The 19293-nt window shown below is 37.3% G+C and overlaps 1 protein-coding gene across 5 annotated transcripts in view; it reads right to left on the bottom strand.

Annotated features, from left to right (window-relative positions):
- Positions 1 to 1377: 1377 nt before the first annotated feature.
- PCGF5 (polycomb group ring finger 5) overlaps positions 1378 to 19293 on the bottom strand; it is a 115765-nt gene continuing 97849 nt past the window's right edge. For 3 of the 5 annotated variants that reach the window (XM_029244706.1, XM_029244707.1, XM_029244705.1), the window contains 2 exons: positions 13584 to 13643; positions 1378 to 7140 (listed from right to left, as the gene is read on the bottom strand). In XM_029244706.1, coding sequence (XP_029100539.1) covers positions 7093 to 7140; positions 13584 to 13643 — 108 coding nt within the window. In that variant the 3' untranslated portion in view covers positions 1378 to 7092. The remainder of the gene's footprint in view (positions 7141 to 13583; positions 13644 to 19293) is intronic. The other 2 variants (XM_029244708.1, XM_029244709.1) reach the window with 2 other exon arrangements.

The raw sequence follows: 19293 nt of genomic DNA, 5'->3' as shown, positions 1-19293 counted from the left end.
TATGACTGATGTCCATATAAGAAGAGGAACGATCAGGAGACTACTGGGGAAATGGCTAGAGACTTGTTAGCATTGCCTCTGCTTCCCGAAATCTGGATTCTTTCACTACATTGGTTTTATTGGTGCCAGTTACTATGCAAATCGTGTTGTGAGGGTGAGGATGAGGATATACCACAATGACTGTCAACATCCCTCTCAAAGCTCATAATCTAATGGGAGGACAAACAAACATCAATTACTGTGGTTGTGATAAAAGTGTTAAGTGGTACAGAAGCAGCAGCCTCCTGGAGTTGATGGGATCTGAACTGGGCTCGGTAGGAGCAGAGCTTTGGGAGGTGGGGGGCGATCATTTGCTGTTTCTTCTTTCTGGGCATGATTCTCCATTTGATGGTAATCCTGGCACCCCAAATCCCACAGCAGGGGTTTGGGTGTCAAGCCGGACTCTCCATGGCTTCCAGCAAAATACGGTCAGCAAATTCCTTGGCCACACAACAAGCAGAGGCTGGCTCTTAAACTCACCCGGGGTGCAGACTCCTCCGTAACTTTCTAAACTGGTGAAAAGATCAGAGCTGAGCCTGTGTTGACAAAACACTAAGAACTGGGTAAACTGGCTCCGTTCTCAAGTGCAGGCGTGGCAGGCTGATTAGCAGGGAACGGTTTCCTTTCTTCCTTGCTTGTGTGCTCCAGCCTTCCCTGAGGCCTTCCCCTGTTCTGGCCCCTGACACGGGGTAGAAGTAAAATGGGCTACGTTTTGAGCACTTTCCACGTACAGTCCTCCCAAGTTCTTTCCCACGCTGCAACAGCTTGCGAAGGGTGATGCTGAAAGGTGAAGGGAGTTTTGCTCAGAGGATGCCGCTTTCCTACCTCGCTGAACGCCTGGGGTCTCTAGCCACCTCCATGGTATCACTAACCTAGGACAAAGCTTCAGGCACTGTTTAACAATGGGGCAGAGATATGAAGCATCACAACCTTCTGACTTGAATGTCTGTCTTCAGCCCAACTAGAATTCCCCAGGCAAGTTATTAATAAAACAAAGCTGTTACCTAAGTAGCTGAAGAAAGCAGTCTGTCTTTCAAATCACTTGGGCCTTTCTTTGGTACTCAGTTACTTTCAGAAGATGATATGGATTAGATTAATTTAACAGAAAAAGAAATTGTTCTAAAGTGTATGTGGACACACACCTCAAGTGTTATTTGAGGGCCAGTCTGCCATCTTAAAAGTAAACAGTTCAGAAATCTTTAGAAAATGTCTATCGTCTCAAATATTCAACAAACATTCATAAAACTGGCTACAGTAATACTTAATGGAAACCTTTAAATGAAGGTTATGATCTGCAACTACTGATAATGAAGAATGACAGACAGCAATAAATTATGCAATCAAAATTTTAATAACAAAGATACTATTTTTAACATGGTCAAATATACTTGGCTAAGTCCAGATCTTAAAAAACAAAAGTGTCTAGCCCAACCAGTACAACCATACAGCTTTGTACAGAACATTCCATAGATCAACAGAAAATACAGTTGAGCACAAAAATAAAAAATATTTAAAGAGAATCTCTAAGCAGCATTTTATTTCTGCAAAACAGACATATAGTACTGATTAAATATCTACAAGTGCTTTTCCTTTACAAAAATACATATATTCTTAATAGACTAAGTCATTAACAATGACCTGGTAATCTTTCACTTCAATTTGAATGATTTATAAGCTAAATCTTACAACCACAAAAAGGTTTTTATTTGTATTAAGATGTTACCACTTTTGACCAAAAAAAAAAAAAAAAAAACTTAAAATATTTTATATTTCGAAGGAAAATTAGCAACATAACTGTACAACATAGTCTATGATGGGTTTATTTAGTGTGAGGGCTACTCTATTAAAAACTGGTCTTGCTGTTGTGCTGCCAGATGCAGGAACGCAGCACAACACTGGTGCTCCCCCCACAAGCTCTTGCCGACCACAGCTTCATAAGGACACTTTGGGCCCCCATCCCCACTCAAAAAAAATACAGCGAAAGAAAACCAACGCCAAACAACGTTAGGCTGATCCCATTCCATTTCGAATGTGCAGGACTCCTGCTCTGCTGGACTGATGTGAAGTGGACGGATACATAATCTATTCACTACCTCTGCACTGCCCAGAAGTATTTAATCTTCAGTTTGTACTAGATTAGTTTCTTATTCCATGAAGCTCTGAACGATGGAAGAAAACTGGACCCAGTATTTAATATGTTTCACTTGATTCTAGATTTAAAGGTAATTAAAATTAAAAAGCATTTCTGAATAATGACTCAAGTTTCGAATCCTAGAGAAAGGGGCATAACAAGTGTTCGGACACATTCTAATGAGCATTTAAAATAATTTATTTTTGTTTAATTTTGTAACTTTCTGAAAAGGAAGTGCTCGAGCATTTTAATTCTATTTGAAAATACAGTAAGGATAGCAAATAAACACACTACTTGTGAAAACTACATTACATTAGGAAGAGAATCACTTTTAAATTATTTGGGAAAATGCCACTGTTTTAAGAAAAAACTATGAAAACCCTGTAATGTATATTTGAGTACATTTTAATGAACTTTCAATCTGAACTTTTTTCAACAAAATACTATCGAACTAGGTATATCAAGTAAATCCAGAATTAGTTGGTTATTTTGTGCTTTCAAAGAATTTGAGTTTCTAGTATATTTAATATTTTTCAATTTTTTATAAACCAGATCTGGCAGACATGTTATATTCCTTATTGTAGGGATAGGTATATATCTTAAAATAATAGCATTTCATGTTTCTAACCCAGAAAATTAAAGTTATGGCAAACTCACTCATTTTTGTAATTCCCACAACCAATATCTATATCTCACTGGTATAAAGCACAGCCTGCTGGAAAATTCCTTATGGTAAACCAGAGTATATAATGGAGTGCATCCATCTTTATCCGATCCAATGCGGTTTACCAGGTGGCCTGTCAGGAAGACTTCATAATGTGAGCTTTACTTGAGGTGGCCCACAGCATGGGCTCCCCAAAAGATCGGTGTGAGGACAGGGCTTAACCTGGTGTATATGCTCTTCATCTGGGGCTTATCTTGCCGAATTTGGCTGTATGGCTAGATTCTAAAAACAAAGTCATTGCTGAGAAACAAGACAAAGAGTTACTTTAAAAAAAACCACAGGCCTTTAGGAAAATTCTGCTTTTGAGTACAGAAAATGCATTTACTTATGTGAATCCAACAGAATGCACTATTTTCTATTACAAGTAAGCATGTCCGCACTTTTACCAAAGTCTGTCTTTAATAAAGTTTCTCACATTACTAAGAACCCAGGAACTAAATAAGTATAATTTTAGTCTGTATCACCTCCATGGAATAAAAAGCTTCTCAAATTAGAATTTAAAATCTCAATTTCAATTTTCTTTTCAAAGTATGTATTTCTCCCACTTTTCATCCAGAGGGAGGCTATTTGTTGTGTTAATCTCTTTTTCACCTTTGAGGATTTCCTAAGATCTGTCAGATGGTGCTGGAAAAACAAGAAACATAGCTGAAAGGAAGTATGTTCTGATTATTGCAAGAAAAACCTGCATTTGATTGATCTTACCATGAAAATTAAGTTTAAAGCCTTTCTTTGGTGATATTTTAGCAATTACTCAAGGTTATTGCCTAATTATATAAAAGTAACTTGCAGTCTAAAAATTTCCAACCTCCAAACAGTTAAACTGTCTCTCTAACATGGTTATTAACAGTAAAATGTCTTTGGTGATAACTATTTTCTTATGAAAATCTTTCAAAAAGAGATTATTCTAACTTACAAGAGCCTATTTAGATACAAAACCATTGATAAGAGACAGGGACAGAAAACTCAAAATTTATGCAGTAAATCTAAAACAGAAATGCACTTTAGCAATGAGGCACTTTCTCTTAAATAGTTCAATAAAGCTAAACAGTTCACAATATTATATAACATACTTTTTTTCCCTTAAAGAATCATTTTAAGTTACACATAGTTGAGCAAACTCATTACATTTATAAAATGTGGCATATTAATATGGGACAGATTTTTAATGAATAAAGAAAAATACTTCTCTAAAAGTAGTTAAAAGACATCACCCCAAGGTACCTGGACCTCAGACTGAATGACCTAATACTACCTCATCAGTGAATCTTTTAGTTTATTTGTTTTTATACCTAAAAGTATTCTGTTAATCTGGAGAAAGGGCCATATTTGGATTTTTCTATTAACTAATGTGATTACTTCTGTTAAAGTGATATCTATAAATAAAGCACAGGCCTTCCTTAGATCCGAGGTTCCTTGACCCTTGTACATCTATGATATCTAAAGCAGAGAAAACAGATTACAAAATCCTTTATGGAAGTAAAGTTCTTTCAGTTTGTTGCTTAAGAAACAAGAGATTAAAGAAAAAATTTAGTTCTCCAATTTTGCAGATTCAGACGATTATTCCTATAGGCTATTTGTATAAGGAGTTTATCTTATTAGCACCCCAAGTTTGTAAAACTAACCACCTGTATATTTTTGCCTGTAAATTTTTCTATACCTCGTTTCTTACAAATCCCACAACCTGACTCAGGATAATTAACTAGGGATTAGTGTATTACTAGACATGAAAGTAGTCCCATACTTAGAAAACCATAGTTGAATATATATGAAGAAGTCTGTGGTTCTAATAGTAATACCACATTACTCAGGACCATCATAAAACGTGTACCTTTCCCCATATAACTGATGCCCTTCTTTATGCAAGGTTTTCACATGTTTTGGCACATATTCCATTGCATTTCAATAAAAGTGTTAATATATTAACATTAAATAAAGGAATTTTATATAAAAGTATTCTCAATTCCATAATTGCTTCCTATATATTTCCTTGGAAAACAGTGACACTACATAAGATGAGGCAACAAGCCAAATTTAATGAGATCATGTATATAAAACTCATTTAAGGCTGCGAGTTTTGTCTGGGGACCCAAAAACATCCAGGTCTCACTTGTGGTTTTTAAAATGCACTCTCAAATTATTTTAAGTTAATTAAAATCAGCTTCCATAAGTAATCACTGACCTAGATGTGACAAGTTTACAAGAAATCTAAAAATTTCTTAGGGATGTCAGGGAACTGCATTTGACAGCGTAGCAAAATAATTTCTGTAGCTGGGGAGTAAATTCAGTTTCTGGTTTAGGGTAACGGTCTGTGCCAACCATTTTTAAAGAGTTAACAAAAATCTGCCTTTTAAATTCTCTTTGTGAGCCCCTCCAAGCACAAACACAGTCTAACAAAGTGAAATTTTAAAAGTATTGCCATAACCTTTTTCACAAGTCAGGCCAAAAACAACAGAAAACTTTAGACTTTTTGACTTAAAACAAAGGTATAAGGAAAAGATAATTATGACGTTTCAGCCTTTTATATTGTGAAATGCATCAAGATTTAGCTGTATTTTGTATGTGTTTCTTGGTCGTACACTGTTTTATTTCTAAGAAGCATTTTGAGATTCAGAAGGCATTACCTTGTGATACATTTTACTGGAAAATGTAGCACATCTACTATGTATACAGTATAAAAACTATGTGTGTAACACACAGATTGTGCTCATGTCAGATTTCTAGAACAAATATTTTTTCCTAACTTTCAAGATTACTTCCTAAGTATTTCAGAGGTTAAATTTGAAACTGAGGAAATAGGCCTAAGTTTCAAAGCAATTAGTAAAACTTAATTTCCAAAGAAGTTTATGAAAAATAATGCAAATGTTAAGAGGTTTAAAATGAATTTCTTCATATAATTTAAGGTGACAAGACTTTTTTTGACTTGCAGACTCGTCTCAAAATGAGTGGAAGACTTAAAAAAAAAATGCAAAATCAAGGACATTATCATAGCTCTGACCTTAAAGAACTTATGTATAAAACAATATAATCCCATTTCCCCCTGATTACTACAGGATCTAAAATGAAATATCCTCAAACCATTAATTCTGGTTAGCATATTTATCTATTACACTGCATTCTGTCTATTTTATACGTATGGTTTGGAAATGTGACAGGTTACTAACAGTTTTAATCTACAGTTGCTTTGAGATTTTTGAAATCCATAAAATAGCTAATGTTACCTGCTCTAAAAATCCTAATAAATCATCATAACCTTCTGCATGCCACAGTGACACACACCTAAGGCCAACTGAAAAAGGGAAACAATGTACTTCATTAGATAAGAGCCACAGTATAACAATGCACACATAAAGTGGGCTACACGACGGCGATGACATTTCATGAGGCAGCACCCGCTCGTCATAAGGCATTATGAAAGATTAACCTCACTTACACATTAATTTTGTTAGAAGTAAATGTGATCAGCTGCCAACATTTCAAATGGTTGTGAATCTCACTTCAGCTCTCCAAGAAGTCACATACGTTTTCTGGAGGGTGAACAGGCCCTCCCTGTGCGACTGGTAGGCTACACAGACAGATGACTCAAAATGCCTACAATTATAATGTGCTCTAACGTAAAGAACAACTGGAATTCTTCCCCAAAGGACTTGCACACTCAAGAGTGAACTATTTTGCACACAAAAAGCTTACTGAGAACAGGACAGTGGCTCAAGGACCACTTTTCTAAATATATTTCCCATACAAAATAATTTCAAGATATAATAATTATTAGTTCCTTGTACAGTACTCTATTTAAACAAGAATTAATCAAATAGTAAGCATGTGAAAACTGCAACACCACAAAGATTGAGCCATATTACTAGTGTAATCAAACATTAGAACAATCTTGGAACAGGCAAGCAAAATATTCAGAAGGCTGGATCGTGGCTGCACACCTAACTGATTTCAACCATGACTTGTATTGTACACTGTGAGACAGCACAGATACCCTATGCAGATGGTTCAGTAGCAGAATGGCACTTGGTTTGCTCTTAATAGAAACAACAAAAATGTAACTGACAATTCAGAGACAGACAATGGCCTTATTCGCATGCTGAAAATCTGGTTGTGTCCCTCCAGTCCACACACCGTTCACTGTGCAGTCTGTCGATGAGTAAACACGTAGTGCAGGATTCATTCAGTGGGATCTAGGCCCCGTGGTCTAACCAAAATCAATTCTTGGTCGATACTGCAATACCATGGGGTATGACTATAAAATAAAAACAGATGATGGATAAGACTGCTGATACAAAAATAATATAGATTATACACGAAAGACTTTAAGAACGTGCAGTTATAGCTTACAGTATTTCCTGCTACTGGTGATGATTACGACAATTAAGGTTGTAATTATCATTAAGACTATATTTTTAAACGGCTACTATTTTCTAGAATCAGTCAAGTTTTCCATAACTGGCAACAAAGGTGAAGCTGGAAGGCCCGCAGATGTCATACTGCTTGCGTATGTGAATACTACTAATGTTAATACTTAGGGCGAGGCAGGGCCTGTGCGGAGGATGGAAAGCTCTCACCTGCATTCACCTGTGGGGCTGAACAAGACAAGCCCGCAGGCTGGACTCCGTCAGGGCTGCTGTTTGTGAGAGCCCACTGAGTCACGAATTAACAGAGACCTCCTGCTATGAATCTAGGAAAACTGGGATAGTGTTTACAAATCACACATCTTAACTTTGACACTTCTTTTCAGGATTGAAAACTTAACTGTCATTTAAAAAATGTTGAAAAACAAGTAACTAATTGTTAGACGAAACCGCCTCCTTTCAATAGTTGATACTGCTAAATATTTGGACTTGACTATTATATAATTGAATGGTTCAGACTGTCCTTCTGTTTTGCTCTATGTAGGGAAGGTATCATACATCAACATACAGCACTAGAGAGGAAACAGCTTGCTGTGGTAAAAGCCACACTGCTACTTCTGTGTCTTTTTTACCCCTTGTTTTGTCATATCACATAGAACTCAAACATCAAAGTCAGAAAGGGTCTGAAGAAACAATGGTTTTCCTTTTCTTAAAGGTGCAGATTCCCCTTTTTAAAATGAAATTACCAGGAGCTACTTTTATGAAAACAAGAAAGGGCTGAGATGGCTACTGACTTGTTTCCCCCCTTGTCTCTGTGTAGGTGAATGCAAAAATCCTGTCTTTCTTTCCTATAGACAAAAGTGGTAGACTGAGATTCCAGAACCCTGAAAATGACTGTTTCTGTAGGTATCATTGCTATGCTACATCCTGGGAAGTCTCTCTCACCATTCAGCTCAGGGTTGGACTGGAGGGTAGGAATGAAAATTCCTAGATCTTGCTGTTCCCAGCTTAAGAAGTAAGGTGGCGCCCTACAGTTTTCTAAGGACTGGAGTAAAAGTCACAGTCTCTCAGGGTTTCCATGGTCTAAATCTACTGTGGTTAAATTTTGCTTCCTTGTTTTTTTCTTTTCTTTTTTTTTTTTTTGGCGGTACGCGGGCCTCTCACTGTTGTGGCCTCTCCCGTTGCGCAGCACAGGCTCCAGATGCACAGGCTCAGCGGCCATGGCTCACGGGCCCAGCCACTCCGCGGCATGTGGGATCTTCCCAGAGCGGGGCACGAACCCGGGTCCCCTGCATCGGCAGGTGGACTCTCAACCACTGCACCACCAGGGAAGCCCGCTTCCTTGTTTTTATTTAAACTTTTTTCTGTTCCCTCTGAATCAGAATATCTGTGAGTGGGACACAGAAATCTGTATTTTACAAAACTCCCTGGGTTTTCTGAAGTTCAGGCAGAGTTGGAGACTGCTACCTAGACATCGTATTAACCTAACTTGACTACTTCCCATCCTACCTGACCCAACCCAGAGCTTGCCTCTCATTATAATAATCTTTCTAGCTTTGCTTTCCATTCCTGTTGAATCTGCATACTTTCTGCAAATAATTAAGTCACTCGTTCAAAAATCTATTCATCATGCGCAGAAGAATCCATCACCAATTCTACTAGGATGTAGGAAGAGAGGGAAGTAAAATGCCTTGGTCGTCAGTGGTTGGGATTTTCTCAGTTTTTGGCTGAAAATGGTTTTCTCTTCTCCTCCAAGTAACCATTTGTATGTGTGTGTGTCCTATGACAACGTGAAGTTTAAGAATTATTGGTGTTACAAAACTGGAAATGGTTAAGGTATACTTTAAGTCCTATTTGTGTTTCAGTTTGCCTTCTGAAGTAAAATGGCACTGCCCGCACTGTAATGAAATGTGGCCTATCACTCCTCTTAGTGTTATGGGGCTCCACTGAGTGGAGACTGCCAGTCCTCGGTCTCATCATTTACTAAAAGAATCCATACTTCCAAAGTATATGTATTTCAAATGTGATAATTTTAGAAAATGATAAAAATTGGCTGGTTGATGTACTATTTTTCTTAAAAAATAAATTATTTACCATAAAAGCAACTTGGTTTTAGATTTAGAAAATATAGAAAACCACCAAGAAAAAAAGGAGAATCATTTAAATCCCACACCCAAAGATAACCACCACAGTCATTTTAATGTACATCCATCTAGTCTTTTTGTCTACATTATTTTTCTTTTTAAAGCTGGAATCACGCTACACATATTGTTGGGTAAATAATTTTGTCCATAAAAGAATTTTGTCCATTAAAAAAATTCCATAAACTTATTTCTACAGTATTTAATATGGTCATACATGATCACTTTTAAAGGCTACATATGATACCTTTATAGAAATGTACAATAAATTATCAACAAATCTTTTACTGCATATTTTAGTTTATTTTTCTTTTTTTTTTTTGCTATTATAAATTTATTGTGACCCAATGATCTATTCCCCACTCCCCACCCTATCTCCCCTGCACCCTTAGGGTTGGTTCCTAGGAGTAGAACTGCTGATTCAGACAGCATAAGCATTTTAAAAAGGCTTTTTGGTAAATGCTATCACACTGGACTTTAAGAAAGTTGTTCTATTTTTACATTTCTGAAAGAAATATGAGTGCTCATTCTTCAGGAGCCTCATCAATAATGAGTACTATTCCTTTCCTCTCTCTTAATTTGGTAATTTAATACGCATAAAATAGTATTTTATTTCTTCTTCCATTTTGACTTCTAAATAAGTTAACCATCTTTATACTAGCCAGCTGTGTTTCCTTCTTTTGTGACTTGTCTTATCATGTCTTTTGATTTTTCTACGGACAGGTGAACTCTGTCCTACAGATTTGTATGGATTCTTTACGTATTAGGGCAGCAAAACTTTCTGTCATATATTGCAAATATTCCTTATTTATGGTATTTTTGCCATGTACTTTTCAGTATTAGTAGTCAACTTGGTTTGTTTTCTTTCCTTTTACAAGTACAATGAGAAAGGCCATCCTCACTCTGAGGTTAGTTAGCTATACTCTCTTCCTGATCTTTGATGGTATCATTTTTAATGTGTACCATTTTAGCCATGAAAAACACCTATAATGGGAGGTATGGATTGAATCCCCCCACCACCCCATCACCACCACCAAAAGTCTCAGGACAATTAACTGAAAACAAACCCTACTAGATCACATCCCACCCAACATCTATGCTCCAAGTTCCCCGATACCCGGTCAACTACTGTCTCTGCTCCAGGCCCTTGGCCGCCTTGCAGCCCTCAAACCACCAGACACGACCACATCTCTGGATCTTTGCACTGCGTGCCCTCGGCGTAGAGGGCCCTACCCCAGATAGACACACAGCTCTTACTCTCACTTCTTTTTGATCAAAAATCCCCAACTCAAAGAGGTCTTCCCTTGGCTATCTTATCTAAAATATTCTATTTATCTACTTTAATTTTTCTTCTAACACTATAAATTTTACTCATTTACCTTTCATCTGTTATCATTAGAGTATAGGCTCCATGAAGGAAATGAATTTTTTTCATTTTTACTTCTGTGTTCCCAGGGCCTAGAAGATTGCCCAGTGCATAATTAAGGGCTCAATAGATACCTGTTCATCTTTTTACCCTCCACTAATTTGAAATACTCTTGATAGATTCATGTTCCTGAGCTATTCTTTTTATTCATGTGTCTATGTTTAAGATAGTACCAGATTTTAATTACTTCGGCTTTAAAATACATTTCAGTAGGTGGCCATGAATGTGCCCCGTGATCACTCATTTAAAAATGGGACTGACCAGAGGCACCAAGTTATATTTCCTGATGAACTTTAGAATGACTGACTTTGTCAAGTTAAACAAGAATCTGGTAAAAATGTGTTTGAAACTATATTAAACTTCATAATTTAATTATGGGAAGAACTGACATCACTCTAATATTTAATGTACTAAATTTCTTGTGTGCAAAGTGGGATTGTGGTTACATATGAGAAGGTCTTTGATCTTAGGAGACATATGCTGAAGCATTTAGAGGTCAACTGTCATGATACGTGCAATTTAATTTCAAGCGGCTCCATAAAGAAACAATAGATATATTTATAAAGAGATTAACGAGATAAGGAGAAGAGGAAGAAAGGGAAAGGGGGGCAAAAACTGTAGCAAAATGTTAATTGGTAAATCTAAGTAAAAGTAAATGATACTCCTTTGTATTACATCAACTTTGTTGTTGTTTTGAAATTTTTCAAAATAAGAAGCTTGCAGGAAAAATTAGGACTTAACATTCAAATTTTATCAAATGCCTTTTCAGCATCTACTAGTATTTATTTGACTTAGTGTTTTTAGGATATAATATGTATATAATTTCCCTCTCCCCAGCATGAAGCCATTCTTGCATTTCTGATAAAAATACTACTTGGTCTTGGTTTATCATTCTTCTAGCATATTATTTTAGTATATTTAGTATGTTTTTATCATCTTTGTTTTTGTGTTCAAAATAAGATTTGATACTCATTTTCTAATTGCAGGTTCTCTGTCAGTTTTTGCTTTCACGATTATGTTACCTTTGTAAAATGAATTTGGAAAAATTCCATCTTTTTCAATGACTTAAACCAATTTAGAATGAGAATGATCTATTCCTTGAAAATATGAGGGAACGTGACCATTAAAAGTAGTTTTATATTTAGGTATCTGTAATTTAATTTTTTTTGTCTTCCATAATTTAGTGATTCACATTTTCTTCTTGGGTGAATGTTGGTCCACTATTATTTTCCTAGAAAACTGTCTATTTCATGAAATTTTCACAAAGTTAAAAAATTTAATAGCATAAAGCTACACATATAATAATACTTTCTTATAATAGTGATAATTTTTTCCTTGAAATTTTCTAGGTGATTTTTGGCTAAAGATGTTCTGACAGGACTATACTCTATAATGAAGTGTTGAAGTCAGAAAAGGAAGTGTGTGTGGATTTTTGAAAATTTGGTCTTATTCTAGTTCTCTAAAACTTTAGATCAGAGTTTAAGAATATCTTTATTTCTCAGGAAATAAACAGACATCAGTGCCAAGAGTAAAAGCAAAAAGCCATGTATGTATGAGTTATAACTAAAGGCAGGAGCATCACTACAATTCATCTCAAAATCAGCCGTGAAGCTGAAGTCAGCTGAAACATCTACGCATATCTCACCAGCTCAGTTAAATTATTTACTCACCCCTCACCCTCAACTGCATAATATAAGGAGAAGTATGATTTTTTTTTCTCTAAATGATTTTCTATTGGCCTTCATAGTTGCTAAATGTGCTTACTCCATTACTAAAAACAACAGGACTTAAAAAGTGTGTATTAAGAAACACACATTTTAATGACAGTTGGGGATTTCCACAATCACAGCACCGACAATGAGACTGAGGGAAATTCTAGATAAAATGCTAATTTAACATTTTCGATTTGAAGTGGTTCTTCTAATACTTAACATATAATTATTTGTCCCAACCCTAAAACTGCAACATCAGAGGTAAGTCTGCTAGTTAAGTTTGTTATATAATTACAATTCTCCTTTCTTGGCTCCAAGGAAATAATTATGAAGACTACTTTAATTTCTGGGATAAAAGAACAATGGAGGTTTTTAAGAAATGCCATGGTTAATCCATGGATTAAGGGTGATCATAGATCATCTCTACACTCAACAGTAATTCTTACTATTCTACACTTAGTCTCTTCTGTTTTCCAAATTTTTTAAATGTACTTATATTAGATAAACTTTTCTCAGGTATGTTCACGTTTGCTCAGTGCATTACTAAATCAGTTCACTATCATTTCTGCGCTAGAACAGGTAACTCAAGTACAGTCCTTAGGACAGGGCCTAGTAAGCGAGCTCACAACTGCATTGAGCTGTTGCTGTTATTTAGCTTCACCTAATCTGGCATTTTATCTTTCACTTGTGGGTGAATGATTAATTAAAAACACACACACACAAAGAAGTGTTAAGTATAGAGCAGAGATCCAATATGGAGCAGAGATTTCTCATGGGCTGAAAGCGGTAATTATTAACAATTCCTGATGCATAAATAATGGCCTGAACATTTATAACTTCATTTTTAGTTTGGCAAAATTAAAAAGATAATTCAAGAGAACTAAAATAATGGGAAACTTTGGGGATATAAGTTGAAAAGATGAAGTTTTGTAGCTCAAGTAAGTCTTAGTTTTGCAAAGTTACATGTCTTAGGAACTTGAGTTTGGGGTGAAAGCGTCACCTTTGTGGCAGGCAGGCATCAGAGGGTCATATGTACAGTCGTGAGTGCCTCTTACCTGATACAAAGGGCCATCCTGAGGGCAGACTTGCGAAGCTGAGCAGTTCAGACACCGAAACTGCGGAGGAGATGAACTCATCAGATAAGAGGCATCCACAACTGGATACATATTTAAAATATTTTAACGTCAAACATGAGTCAACATGATTAAGTAAACACTTTCCAAAATATGGTAGTTGTTTTTGGAAAAAGTCTTTAATAACTTAGTGACTGGTAAATTTTAGCTTGAAATTATTTTAGTCTCTCGATATGAGTTTTGTTAATATTCTGCAAATATTTACCAAAACGGTGACCTATCCTTTCCATCTCCTCTTCAAATACTAAATTCCTGAGAAAACCCTCGCCTTCTCAATCCAGGAGGGGCACCCTCTTTCTTCCAACTTTTCCTGTGAGTAATCTCTCCTAGATCTCCTCTTTAACCACCCTGAGAGGGAACACTGTTTGAGGATCTCAGAGCTCTGAGAGGGGCAGGGAACTGGCCTCAGCCTGTAAGTGATCCATGTTCTGTTTTAGATTAGGTTCTTTATATTCCTCCGATTAGACCCTTAGTCTCCATAACTATTTTAATAGCATTAGATTTTGAGCTCTTTGAGTCTGACTCTTATTCATATTTGCAATCTTAAGAGCTAAGGCACAGAACTGGCACACAGCAGCCACTCAAATGTTTTATGAGTAAATCAATGAATTAACATATTTTTAAACCAGTGAGTAGATGCATTTCTAAATCTACCATCTCTTAACGGTTAACCATTCATATTAAAAAATCATTCCCAAATCTTGATTTTTCAATATTATCCTGAACCCTTATTAAGCATAAACATTTGAACTGTAATGGAATTATGAAACATAACACACTTTAAAATTATGCATATATGAATTCAACATCGTGTGCTTCTTCAAAACAGAAAAAAAAAGATTAAAAATATGGGGCTTCCCTGGTGGCGCAGTGATTGAGAGTCCACCTGCCGATGCAGGGGACACGGGTTCGTACCCTGGTCTGGGAAGATCCCACATGCCGCGGAGCGGCTGGGCCCGTGAGCCATGGCCGCTGAGCCTGCACGTCCGGAGCCTGTGCTCCGCAGCGGGAGAGGCCACAGCAGTGAGAGGCCCGCGTACCGCGCAAAAAAAAAAAAAAAGTGAGATACAAATTAACCAAGATAAATCTATCATCCCAGAGCAGGTTTTTAAAATATACTTTGGAAGAATATTTAAATAAGCAATTATTAAAACAACTATACTGGTAGCTTTTAAAATAAAATTTTAGATATTTTCCATTTCCTGAAAGACTTTAGCAATTTTTTCTCTAGAAGTTAGTCCTTGAATTTCTGTACTGGGCTCATTAACATGCTGTAAGACACACCCAGCACTGCTATCGTTGACAACCTTCCCCCTTCTCTCCGAAGACTCCCCACACTGTGGCCTACCAGACTTTGCCTAACTATGCAAGTCCCAAATAGCATTTAACAAGTAAAGAGGGTAGAAAGAGGCAAATTTCACTGTTTGTTTTTGTTTTGTTTCCTATTAATCTCTTTGGTATCAGTCAAGGTAGATGTTTGCTTTTCCTAAACTTGCTTGGTAATGCAAAGAAAGCAAAGCAAGGCAAACGTGGTGCAGTAACTTTAGGTAGGGACTGGCGGGGCGGGGGGGGGGGGGGGGGGGGGTTGTTGGAAGAGATAAAACCAACCAGGATTATCTGGGAAAAGGGGGAATCCTGAGAGTAGGTACTCAACCTACCCAAGGAAAGGTAAGCAGGAAGAACATGAGTTCATGGTGAAAGCTGAGGCTGAAGAGACAGAGATATTAACAGTTAGCTTGCAGACATGAGACTAAGTGTAGGAGGAGAGAATTATAATAATAATGAAAGCAAACATACATAAGCTATTAATAAAATAACATTTATTATGTCCGGCACTCTGCTAAGTACTTTATTATATAATATTTCATTAATTCTTACTAAAATTTTTCAAGATAGGTATTATTACCCCAATTTTAAGGACCAAAAAACTGAGGCAAAACTATGCAGCGTGATACAACAGGGAGGAAATAGCTGCAAAATACATAATAAAAGATGAATATCTAGAATACATAAAGAGCTCCTAGGAGTCAGTAAGAAAAAGATAAAGTTCACAATGGAAAAAGGGGCAATAGATATGGAAAGAAACTTCACACAAGAAATACAAAATTGAAAATATGAAGTGTTGGTGAGGGTATCAGAAAATGGGCACTCATACATTATTGGTATGACTATAAACTGCTAAAAACTTTTTAGAGGACAATTTATCAGTACCTATCAAAATTTAAAACATGCATACTCTGCTGTAAATCCACATCTGGAATTTAGCCAATAAATATGCTTCCACATGTGCAAAAAGATATATACACTGGAACACAGCATTGTTTGTCATGTCACGATATTTGAAAAAAATCTAAACGAGTCAAATCAAACGAGTATATTAATCAAATTATGCTACAGCCACACAAGTGGAATACTATAAATTTGTTACAAATAATTATTTTAAAATTTACTGATTCTCCACAAGACATATTAACAAATGAGAAAAAGAAGCTGCAAAACAATACATATGATCCCATTTATGTTTCAAAAAATGTGATGAACACTGCATGGATATTATAAACAGAATCCATGTAATTAGATTGGCGATTAAGTCCCTTCCAAACTGAGGTCTAATTCTTCAATTCTACACCTCAATTTATGGATATGGAAACTACAGGGCAGGTCAGTGGTCATGGATCATGTCCCCTAAAATCATCTTACTCAAAGGGTGGCCCCAAATATCAGGTGCACAGACAACGCCTGGGAGCTTGTCAGAAATGCAGAATTTCTGTCCTCGCCCCAGAACTACTGAATCAGAATCTGTATTCTACCAAGATTCCCCAGGTGTTTTGTGATTTGCATTAAAGTTTGCGAAGCAATGGTTTAAAAAAAAGGTACCTTTTCTCCTACTAATAAGCAAAAGATGAACACCAATCTTGAGGTGCAAATACTGTTATGAACTGAAAAATTTCTGGGACTTAGAGCTAAGTTTGTCTGGATATTTGATTCCTAAAGATAAAAGTCTTTCAAAAATGCATCACAATGCGCTTCCCTGGTGGCGCAGTGGCTGAGAGTCCGCCTGCCGATGCAGGGGACACGGGTTTGTGCCCCGGTCCGGGAAGATCCCACATGCCGCGGAGCGGCTGGGCCCGTGAGCCATGGCCGCTGAGCCTGCGCTCCGCAACGGGAGAGGCCACAGCAGTGAGAGGCCCACGTACTGCAAAAAAAAAAAAAAAAAATCATCACAATGAAGACAAGGATCCAGAAAGAGCACAGAGGACAGAAAGCAGGCTGAGCCTGAAGTGAAACCGTCCCAGGATAAAGGGGAGGAGTGGCCCAGATGCTGTGTGGCACAGGCAGAAATGTCCTGTTCCTGAGGAGTGGAGGCAAAACTGACTCCCCGAGGCTCCCCCCCAGGAGTCTAGCAAGAGGACAAGGCCAAGAGGTGATCTGAATACGGGGGATCCTGCCTGAGGCAAAAGACCCAGAAAGGCAGAGGTGGCATCCAACATGAAGAGGGAAGAAAATCACAGACTCAGAGGCACAGAGAAGAGTCCAGAACTTCAGAGGGCACCCCACAGCACCAAACAGAATAAAAGACTGCAAATGCCAGCCAAGTCAATCAAGAAATTTAATACAATGCCAATCACAATCCCATTCTCAAGCCCACCTAAACAATAAAGGGAGAAAACTAGCCAACACAATTAAAAAAAAAAATAATGAGCTTTTTCCTAACAGATGCTGATAGACATCATAAAGTAACCTAGAAGGCCCAACTATTTTCCTTTTAAGTTAGTTTGGACTTTATTTAAATATATCCCAAAGAAAATGGACAATTGAGGAGTTTTAGGTAGGGCTGTTATGTGATCAGATTTTTATAAAAGCTATAATGTGAAATGCTGGTGTAGGATTCAGCCCTACTCAGAAGAACAAAACAATGTCCAGGAACATAGATATACACATCTGCATGTGTACACATATGTCTAGATACATATGCACAGATAACGGTGACATCTCAAAACAATGAGGCAAAGTATGACTTATTCAATAAACTATTTCTGGCAAAAAATTCTTAGAATAAGTTTTAGAGTCTTAGCCTTGTTGTAGGTGTGTGTGTGTAAATGAACAAATCCCAGGTAGATTAAAATGTTTAATATAAAAAAGTACCAGAAGTAAGTGAAAGAACCATAAGGCGGTCATTAGTTTAGGAAATATGCCGACCCCAGCCCAAGACACAGCCAGTTAGCAATGCCAGTAGAGACAGTAACGAGAGCTTTTCAGACAATCTGGCATCTTGCTGGCAATGAAGGGTACAGATGGGAAAGGATGTGACTGCAATAAATATGCTGGAAGGGGCTTAATCAAGAAAGAATTGTTTTATTGTTAGTTTGTCCATTCACTCCAACTGTCAGAATTCATCAATTATAATAACTCATAATTAACTGGAACATGAGCAAAAATTTAAAATTTGTTTAACAGAAAACAAATGGGAAACAGACTGAAATAAACAAAATGACCTTTAAGCTATATTTTGCCTAACTACTACCTTATAAAAGACAAAACTTTCATTCAATTTACTCTTCAAACAAATACTTACTGAGTATCTGTACTAGGCACTGCTTTAGGTGCTGGGGACTGAGCAGTGAAGAAATAATCACCCCTGCCCTCAGGCTACATTTTAGTTGGGGACAAACAATAAACATACAGAAGAGGTATAGTGACGGTATGAAATACTGTGGAGAATGGCAAGGCATGACAAGGGGTTAAGAGTGCCAGATCAGGAGAGGGGTTGGACTATTAACGGAAGTCAGAGGCCTCACTGAGGAGGGGATGTAGAAGCAAAATTCTCTGGGTGAAGGGGGTAAAGGGAACAAGTTAGGTGGATATTTGGGGAGGCAAGGGCAAGCCTGGCATGTTAGAGGAAACAAACACAGAGGCCAGTGAAGCGAGAGGGAGGGAGCAAAGGGTAAGAGCAAAGATGTCTTTGGGGAAAACTGTGTGGGGTCCACCATCTATAGGTCCCTGGAAGGACTTTGGCTTTTATCTAAATGCCATTAGATGGTACGGGATAATTTAGAGCACAGAAGCGACATGTTCTAACTTGTGTTAAGAGGGTCACTCTGGCTGCTGTGTTGGGTGAAGATGGGAGGGGGCACAGGTGGCAGCAAGAGTAGAAGCATGGGATAGGGAGGGTGGGAGGGAGACGCAAGAGGGAGGAGATATGGGGATATATGTATAGGTATAACTGATTCACTTTGTTATACAGCAGAAACTAACACACCACTGTAAAGCAATTATACTCCAATAAAGATGTAAAAAAAAAAACTAAAACACACAGCTGTGAGAAATTCAAGACGTTAAAAAAAAAAAAAAAGAGTAGAAGCATGCAGCCCAGTTAAGAGACATCTATAGAAATTCTGGAGAAGAGTGACAGTGGCTTGGACCAGAGTGACAGAAGAGGAGGTGATAAGATGTAACTGGATTCCCATTACTGTATTTTGACGGTAGAGGTCAAAGAATTTGCTAAGGATGGATGAAACTAATCAGGACTGACTTTAGGGATTTGGGTCTGAGAAACTGGAAAAATGGAACTATTAATCTTGGAGCTGATGAGAATGTGAAGGCCGAGGGAGAAACAGGTTTAGAGGAGGAG

This window comes from Monodon monoceros, unplaced genomic scaffold, assembly GCF_005190385.1.
Source record: "Monodon monoceros isolate NGI ecotype Baffin Bay Population unplaced genomic scaffold, NGI_Narwhal_1 Super_Scaffold_4, whole genome shotgun sequence".
NCBI classification, from domain to species: domain Eukaryota; kingdom Metazoa; phylum Chordata; class Mammalia; order Artiodactyla; family Monodontidae; genus Monodon; species Monodon monoceros.
The sequence above is the reverse complement of the archived record's forward strand: the minus strand, read 5'-3'. Positions and strand labels throughout refer to the sequence as shown.